Source organism: Doryrhamphus excisus, linkage group LG18 (assembly GCF_037039965.1).
Source record: "Doryrhamphus excisus strain RoL-2023G ecotype Guam linkage group LG18, RoL_Dexc_Guam_v1.1, whole genome shotgun sequence".
Lineage (NCBI taxonomy): Eukaryota > Metazoa > Chordata > Actinopteri > Syngnathiformes > Syngnathidae > Doryrhamphus > Doryrhamphus excisus.
Window position 1 is genome coordinate 15,598,531 of NC_136374.1, and position 9,648 is coordinate 15,608,178.

Genomic DNA, 9,648 nt, shown 5'->3' on the forward strand with positions numbered 1-9,648 from the left:
CGACAAGTCTGGCGCCAACAGAACCGGATGTTGAATGTCGTCATTGACTTCCTGGTTTGCAATGGAAGATGTAATGCGCATTGTTGCCATCTAGTGGTGGGAAATATAATTCACATTTAAGTGAATAATATTGGAATCTTTTTAAAAATCAGTAAAACTGTATACTATTTTTACCTTTATACCTTTTACCTACATTATTATTATTATTATTAATTATTATTATTATTATTATTATTATTATTATTATTATTATTATTATTATTATTATTATTATTATTATTATTATTATTATTATTATTATTATTATTATTATTATTATTATTATTATTATTATTATTATTATTATCTTATTTATGTGAATCACCTTAATTTAATTTAATCGATTCATGATTGTATTTCTGTGTCCATTATTTACCTTTTTCCTACATCATCATCATTATTATTATTATTATTATTATTATTATTATTATTATTATTATTATTATTATTAATCTGAATTACCTTAATTTAATTTTTTTTACTCTTTTATTGATTTGATTCATGATTGTATTTCTGTGTCCATTATTATTATTAATATTATGCAGTATATACTTGAAGGTGGATGGGTTGTACTGAAACAAGTCAGGCAAAACATATACATATAATAAAAGAATTTTTTTTTAAAAAGGTAATATTAGTATCTACAGTATCTCTTGTGAGTTCATACCGGATTCAATGAGGAGTGACACTTTAGACTTGCTTCAAGTTTATTTGCATTTGATCATTCATTGTGAAACACTTCAAACCATTATTTCCATTCTGTTTTACATAAATGTTTATTGTCATGTGATATGGTAGGTTTAGGCGGGCTTTTTTTTTTGAAGGAATATATGTATAGCTATTGCTCTTGCACTGCTTTTCAACTGCTGTTTAAACATATAGCAAGCTACAAACATGTGGCCATCAAATAGACTCCATGGGATTGCACTGCAAATAAAGGCCTCAACTGGTATGTTGATGGGGCAGTTCTGCTTTGTCCCGGCAGATGACACAGCTGTGTTTTGGAACAGCTGGGTGGCGTTACTAGCACCAAAGTGACACACTGTCTAAATGTATTGATTTAACTTTGCACCCGCATCCAGTTACTGTTTGCTAGACAATCAAACACAAAAGGACTTTTTTTTCATATGTTTTTTTTTTCTTGTCATGGCACAAGCCTTCACATTATCCAATCTGGTTCTTCTCAGTTGTCCTTGTCATCTTTGTCAGAGTGACCAGAGTCTCTCTCCTTCTCCCGCTTGGATTCTTTCACCACCTGATGGGGAAAAAATGTTAATATTCCTACTGAAAGTTGCTGTTTTAAATGAAAATCTTAAAAGCATACCTCGCCATCTCTGGTTTCAACGGTCTTTATCACCACGGTCCTCTTGCTGCTAGTGTCATGCATGGGTTCATAATCTGGAAAATAAATGTTTTTATTCTGTTTTGTATGTAAATAAATGTTTTAAAACTCAAACAGTTGGTGTTGTGTGGAGTTTGCATTTTCTCCCCGTACGTGTGTGGGTTTTTCTCCGGGTACTTTTCCTCTCACATTCCAAAACATGCATGCTAGGTTAATTGGCGAATCCAAATTGTCCATAGGTAATGTACCGTCGTTGGGAGCACTTCCTGGTTCCCAGCGTGCTTTGCTGTACTGCCTTTGCAAATAGCTATTCAGTCGCTTGTTGTTAGTTATTATTGTTAGTTGTGAATTGTGTTTGGGGGTTTATTGTTGTCACACCATGACTGAAACTGTTGCGCTGAGTGATCACGTATAGTGAAATTATTTAATTTAAATTTATATGAATTTATTCATTTCTTCAATTTCTTCAAGCTTTTCTTCAAGTTTTCCAATGCCACAAGGCCCTTGAACGCCACAGAATGAATGTGAACATGAATGGTTGTTTGGCTAATGTGTCCTGTGATTGGCTGGCCACCGGGTGTACCCGGCCTCTCGCGCTAAGCCAGCTGGGATAGGCTCCAGCATACCCGTGATGGAAAACTCAAACGACACAGGGAGATGTCAATGTCACAACTAGTGCCATCTAGTGGCGTTAATAAACACTACATCAGGAGGTTTATTTTTATTTTTATTTTTATTTTTATTTTTATTTTTATTTTTATTTTTATTTTTATTTTTATTTTTATTTTTATTTTTATTTTTATTTTTATTTTTATTTTTATTTTTATTTTTATTTTTATTTTTATTTTTATTTTTATTTTTATTTTTATTTTTATTTTTATTTTTATTTTTATTTTTATGCTAATTAGAGACCCAGGCAGTTATTTGCATCTGTAAAGCCCCAACGGTATAATTATTTGAATTATTTGAATATTGCATAATTTGAAAACCATAACTCACCACGTTCACCAAAGTGATTTGCCATACCAATATTGAGCATAGGCACAGTGATCCTAAACAAGAGCAACAAATGTTACAAAAATATATAGACAAAGTGAAATATGATAGAAAATGAGACATATATATCCCTCACCTGCTCTCCTCCCCTTCCAGCAATTTACGATAAGTGGCGATCTCGATGTCCAGAGCCATCTTGACATTTAGGAGATCCTGGTATTCCCGAAGGTGACGAGCCATCTCATCCTTCAGGTGGCGGATCTCGTCCTCCAGTCTGCCTACGTTGTCCTGGTAGTTGGCGATCTCGTTGTTAAACTGGTCCTCCATGTCACGCATCTGCCTTAGCAGGGCTTCATTCTGAAACGATGCAGTGAAAGAACATCAAGGGTGAGAGGTTGATGCATGTGATACGTGATTGGGCGATACGATATCACCCAGAAGATGATGAAGCGTTATCCTGACCGTGTTCTTCAGGGCGTCAATCTCACAGTTGAGAGACTGGATCTGCCTCCTGGACTCACTGGCTTCCTGCTTGGCCTGTTTCAAGGCATCCCCGTTGCGCTTTGCGGACTCGGTCAAATCTGCAAACTTCACACGTAAAAATAATAATTATAATAATAATAATCTATTTGTGTTTCATTTCTTTGGAATCATCCTTATGTGTGGAGATGCCAACCTTGGACTTGTGCCAGTCCTCGGTTTCTTGCATGTTCTTCAAGGCGATGGTCTCATACTGGGCCCTGATGTCCCTCAGAGCACCGGTGAGGTCTGGCCGGGCGCTGTTGTCCATCTGGAGGCTCAACTGCTGTGTCTGCACACTCACTTGAACATCTTGGATTTCCTGATATTTATCAACACGTACGTAGTATTACTTTCAAATGGTATTGAACTACTGACTTGTACTTTGTAGTTTGAATTTCTGTCCCATATTTAATCTGTACCTACTTCATCATGCATCTTCTTGAGGAATTCTATTTCATCCATCAGAGACTCGATCTTCCTTTCCAGCTCCAGACGGGATAATGTGGCATCGTCCACATCCTGGAATACAATAAAGGATATTTGGATTTATTTTTCATGTCCATACATTTTCTGTAACGCTTATCAATCGATCAATCGATCCATCCATCCATCCATCCATCTGTCCGTCCATCCATCCATCCATTGATCCATCCATCTGTCCGTCCATCCATCGATCCATCCATCGATCAATCGATCAATCGATCCATCCATCCATCCATCCATCCATCGATCCATCGATCCATCCATCTGTCCGTCCATCCATCGATCCATCCATTGATCCATCCATCTGTCTGTCCATCCATCGATCCATCCATCCATCCATCCATCCATCCATCCATCCATCCATTGATCCATCCATCTGTCCGTCCATCCATCCATCCATCCATTGATCCATCCATCTGTCCGTACATCCATCCACCCATCCATTGATCCATCCATCTGTCCGCCCATCCATCCATCCATCCATCCATTGAGCCATCTATCTGCCCGTCCATCCATTGATCCATCCATCTGTCCGTACATCCATCCATCCATCCATTGATCCATCCATCTGTCCGCCCATCCATCCATCCATCCATCCATTGAGCCATCCATCTGCCCGTCCATCCATCCATCCATCTATTGATCCATCCATCTGTCCGTCCATCCATCCATCCATCCATCCATTGATCCATCCATCCATCTGTCCGTCCATCCATCCCTCCATCCATCCTTCCATCCATTGATCCATCCATCCATCGATCCATCCATCTGTCCGTCCATCCATCCCTCCATCCCTCCATCCCTCCATCCCTCCTTCCATCCATCCATCCATCCATCTATCACAATATGTATGCAGGTATTGCTACAGGCTGAACAGGTGATCATTTATCAGAATATGCTTTTTCAACAAAATTGATTGATGGCAGATCAATCAGAGTATCTCTAGTCACAATATGATATCATCTACATTGTTGACAACAATACACATTGCTTATTTATGAATAGACAACTGGGTTTTTACCTTGCGGAAAGCTGCCAGGTTATTCTCAGCATCTGCCCTCTTCTGGGCTTCTTCATCCAGCCTGGAGTGGACACACACACACACACACACACACACACACACACATACACTTTCTTTAGATGCACCACTAATCTTTTTACACAAAGGGTATCAGCTGGGGGAAAAAAGCTTTTTCAATAATCAGTTTGTTGATTCAGCGTCCTGTAAAAGGTTTTGGAAGTACCCCCAGTGGGACCCCCATCTGCTTTTTTCTACTAATGGTTCAATAAGGTCATCCTCTCTTGTTGGAAGGTTAATCATGCAGCCTGTCTTCTACGTCCTTCCAATCCAAATTAGTGTAAAAACTACTACTGTAAAACTAGTGTAAAACTACTTCATTGCACTATTGTACATATTACTGCATTCATACATCATACTGTTTATAATTTATATAATCTGAAATAGCCATACTCTAGTCACTCCATCGCAATACTGTACATATTACTGTTATTATATATTGTCACATTCATACTTTATAATCTGTATAATCTACAATAGCCATATTATAGTCATTTATATCCCTGTACATATCCTCACTGTATTATAGTCATAGCCTGTCATAGTTTTTTTTTTTACATAGATCTGTCCATATTTTTTTTCTACATTTGAAGAGCTTGCAACCAAAAGGCGCTAAATCCATTTTGACTGATTTTGAGAAAATCAATGATTTTTAACTACGCACATATCAATCTATTTGGTCATCAAGTCTATATTGCAAATGAAAGAGCTATCAATATAGGTCATAAAAATGCATGCTATAAAAATCCTGCACACACCATGTATTTTATATATTTTTTTTAATATTTTTTTTTTCCGGATTTAGCGCCTTTTGGCTGAAATAAATTTGAAGTCACCTTTAACTTCTTCAATGGCATTGTTGTAAAAGAATATAAGGTGCTTTAATGTGCTATGCTAATAAAATAATTACAACACAGAAGCCATTCTCAACATACAATACAAAATAATTATTATTAATTAAATTAATAAAAATGTTATTAAAAGCAGTGCTCATATTTGACTGCACCATGAAGGTGACAGTGACAAAAAACATCTCATTACAAACTCTTTACATTGTATGTTTTTTAGTACAAGTAAAATAATGTTTCTCATGAAAGTTGGAGGTGTCAAGGTAGAGACATGCCTTTTATGGCGTAAAAAAAAACTTCCATGTTACAGAATACTGTAAAAACACAATTTGTGTTCTCCTGAATTGCATAACATAGTACTGTAACTATCATACGTGTACTTAATGTACACAAACAAAACAGGATGCGCACTGATACCGGCTTTCTGTATGTGCAGTGCCAATTGTATTCTTCTCTCTGATTGGTCGGATTATCAATAGATGGGAAACTTGGGCCAATCAGAATAAAGAATAAAGAAAGGGATTTAGCATAAATTTCATATCACTTTTTTTTCATATTTTTAAAAATGATTTCAAGACCAAAATATGTGATTTGGATACACATGACAGAGGTCTATTAAACTCATGAAAAACATGCAACTTAGTGAAAATTGGATTTAGCGCCTTTTGGTTGCAAGCTCTTCATTTATTTAATACTAAAGTACTTATATCAGGGCTCGACAATAACGATGTACCGATGGCCCGGGGCAAGTTAAAACAAAATTGGGGCAAGTAAATCTAATCAGTGATATTCCCGTCTGGCAAGTGCACTTTGCCATACTGCCAAGAGTTTTTTTTAAAGCGGTTCTTGTTGGGTGTTGGTAAAACACGGACTGCGTAATTCCGGTGGTAATTTGCAAAGCAATCCTTGCAATGGACCAATCAGAATCGTTTATTTAGACCGCGGTCCGTAATCCACAGTCCGCGTTTTACCCACACCCGTTGTTCGCGATCAACCAATCAGCGATCGTTTGACTACGAAAACATCCATCATGGCGTCGCTGCCAACATCGTCTAATTCTGAAAGGAAACAGCAAAAAGTGATGAACCTCTATCGTTGCATGGTTTTTATTTCCAAGGCAGCATGAAAAACAACTTACTGGCCTGTTGCAGACTTAACTAACTAGCTGGGCGCACGGCAACCGAACTTCTCCTTTTTTCCCTCTCGTTCCTCTTCTTTGGTCCCAAAACGCCCGCTCCAAGACCGCGAGCTGAACATGACTGCCCCCCAGCGTCCATGCATGAAACTACAGCCCGGAATACAACACACACGCAACGCTACAGTATTATTTATTTTATTTTTTTTTAAATTTGAGATTCTCATGTGATGCCACAAAAAATTACATGATATCATTATGGCAGTCTTTTCATTTCACATGGGGCAAGTTCGGGCAAGTAGTTCTCACCTTAAGGATTCCCTATGGGCAAGTCATTTTGGTTTTTAATGTAGAGCCCTGTTATATAATTGCACTTTTGGTTGGATGCTAACTGCATTTTGTTGCCCTGTACCAGTGACATGAGCAATAACAATAAAGTTGAATCTAATCTAATCTCATCTAAAAAAACAATATGCCCTAAGATGAATATGTTTAATTTTTGAAGTTGTTTCTAGTATAAATCTGCAGCAGATAGTAATAATTCCTGCGACATAGTATCTCGGCATATCCCAGTGATGAAAATTAACTTGATTGGTTTTCCATATGATCAATGTTTCTTGTTCCATCTGTTCTGTCCAGCCAATGTCATCCAGGGCCGGCTGGACATTAAGTAGATTAACGGGAAAGCATCACATCCCTCATCTTTAATTCATGTTATGTTGTTACAAGAGGGGCGGGGGGGGGGGGGGGGGCTCTTCTTCTAATGGGGTCTCTGGCACCATTTAATCAGCGTAAAGGGACACTGAAAAAACTCACCTAATGGAGCTACAGAGTCATATTGATTTTTTTTTTTTCCTGCTGCACCCATTTAGTCCTTGCTCCTCCACTGACCCCACCCTTTGTGTAGTGTAATGTCCTCCATGCACGCATCATCATGCGTGTGATTGAAAATGAAGATGAATGCGTGCACGGTAAACACAGGAAGCGGGCAACGGGAGGGACGCTTTCCAGGGAGCAATTGGAGGAGTTAAGTTCATTGGCGAGGGGGTCTGGGGGGGGGGACAGTCCAGGAAATCATAGGTCTGATTTTTAAGAAAAACTTTTCTTACTTCAATATATGTGTTTCAGATACCAAACACATGATAAAGTCCTAATATATAACGCATTCAAACAAGGGTCAGCAACCCGCGTCTCTGGAGCCACATGTGGCTATTCTGTCTATTTGCCGTGGCTCCCTTTTTTTTTAACACCCAAGGGGAGTAAAAATGCACACTTTTGAAATAAGGTTAAAATATCCGACTTTCTATAATACCGCGAATGCACCCTGGTTGAGTTCTGACCGGAAAGAGAAGGGGACTAACCATGAATATATATACCCCCAAAAAAGAAAATATGGTTATTAATTCTGCACGGACATATTTATTTGTCTTCTTTTCCAATGATGCTAGCTTATATTATATGCGTCATATGAAGCGAGAAACAACAAAAACACTTTCAAAGTACACGCGTCAACATATTACATCCACTGATTCATGGGCTCTATACATGGGTGGAGGTGGGGGGGAATGGGGGGGGGCGACATCACCTCTAGTCCATTTCATTTATAATGGAACCTGCACGACTGGGGCGATTATCGTGAGTCTCTGTCCTGTCAATTTTGTGCTCATGCATGTAATTTTCTGACCTGAACTACTTCGATACCCCCAAATTCCCTCCGAATCTGACAGCCAATCAAAAACATCGATGACCCGTAATTTGCATGTCACCGGCGTCGCTGTGTTATGATCTTTCTTGAGGTTCTCTTGTTATAATTGATAAAATTCATAGTTTATAAGATCTTGTTTGAAGATGATTTATTTAATGGATGGAGGAAAAATTGCTCTTTTTTTAAAGGTTGTTGACCTCTGGCTTAGAAGGTCTTGATGTGGAATCATCTTTGATGGCAAATACATCCTGAAAAAAATCAATCCAGAAAATATGTATGCTAGGGGTCCCTCCAAAACCTGCCCAGTAGCCCCCCAGGAAAAAAAAAACATATGTGCAAACATACTCCCACCTGACTCCAATGTGCCCGATTAACATATATTCAATATATTCAATACAAACAACAACTTTTACAGTAATTTTATTTTAGATTTAATTAGTACTACAAGATGGTACTCAGTACTAGTACTACAGTGTGCCGAGCCACACCCTACTGCATCATTACTCTGTATTGATTGTTTTTTGTATATATCTGTCCGTCAGTCCATGTGTGTATCTACTGTATGTACAGTACCAGTCATGTACATATGTAAGTAACTTATGTATGGCAATGTATGCTTATGTAGATGTTGGTACCAACCTCTGCTTGAGCAGCGCCAGGTCCTCTGCCAGGTTGTCCCTCTCCACTTGGTACTGGTCCCTCTCCTTACCGATGGCGTCCATCTGGCGCCTCATCTCCCTCAGCTCCTCCTGGAAGATCTCCGAGGCGCGGTTGGGCTGGCCGTGCTGCTGCTGGCCCTTGAAGTGGCTCAGCTCCTGCTGCAGTGCACCATTCTGCTGCTCCAGGTAGCGCACCTTCTCGATGAAGCTGGCGAAGCGGTCGTTGAGCTCCTGCAGCTCGGCTTTCTCGTTGCTGCGAGTGGTTAGGAACTCCTGGTTGATGGCTTCAGCCATGGTAAAATCCACCTTGTCGTAGGTTAGACGTTGGGGTTGGACGCTGGGACGGGAACGCTGTTGGTGGTAGGCGGTGGAACGGGACGACACCATCGGTGACACTGAGCGCATGTAGCGACCCCCGGAGATGGGCTGACGGGAGGACATACTGGAATAAGAGGACATGGAAGTAGGGTGTGGGCTTCCGAAGGTGCGCCTGTAGGAAGTGGAGGTATGCATGGAAGAATGGCTCATGGTTGGTGTCTTGGTCTGATCTCTGAGGAGGAGAAAAAGAGTACCGAGGCTTGGAAACTGTTCTCAAAGCAAAGCGCTGAGCTTTATATAGTCACACACCGCCTCTTGGTTCCTCACCCCACCCCTTCTTTTCTCCATCACTCTTCAGCATGTCGCTTCTGGCCACTCCCTGTCTTTCTCTGTCCTTCCAGCACCACTCTCTGCTGGACAGCTCCACCCTTTTAATAACAGGACTTCATATTACTCCTTTAATAACTCCATGTATTAGACAACTAGACATCTATATGATGTCATTTACTTTTACATCAGTGTA

At 39.5% G+C, this 9,648-nt stretch overlaps 1 protein-coding gene across 1 annotated transcript; it reads right to left on the reverse strand.

The window, feature by feature from the left end:
- Nucleotides 1-687: 687 nt before the first annotated feature.
- prph (peripherin) lies at nt 688-9,383 on the reverse strand. Its single transcript, XM_058054802.2, has 9 exons — nt 8,788-9,383; nt 4,404-4,464; nt 3,323-3,418; nt 3,054-3,218; nt 2,840-2,965; nt 2,514-2,734; nt 2,381-2,433; nt 1,364-1,437; nt 688-1,294 (listed from the first exon to the last, which is right to left on the reverse strand). Exons 1-9 carry the CDS (start codon nt 9,333-9,335, stop codon nt 1,223-1,225), a joined length of 1,416 nt encoding a protein of 471 aa, XP_057910785.2. The 5' UTR covers nt 9,336-9,383; the 3' UTR covers nt 688-1,222.
- Between the last annotated feature and the right edge of the window lie 265 nt (nt 9,384-9,648).

Bases quoted from the DNA above. Each gene is read 5' to 3' on its own strand.
- prph (XM_058054802.2), bottom strand. From the start codon at position 9,335: ATGAGCCATTCTTCCATGCATACCTCCACTTCCTACAGGCGCACCTTC. The intron at 3,419-4,403 runs GTAAAAACCCAG...ATTGTATTCCAG, and splicing joins ACCTGGCAGCTTTCCGCAAG to GATGTGGACGATGCCACATT. The intron at 2,434-2,513 runs GTGAGGGATATA...GCTCTTGTTTAG, and splicing joins CTGGAAGGGGAGGAGAGCAG to GATCACTGTGCCTATGCTCA.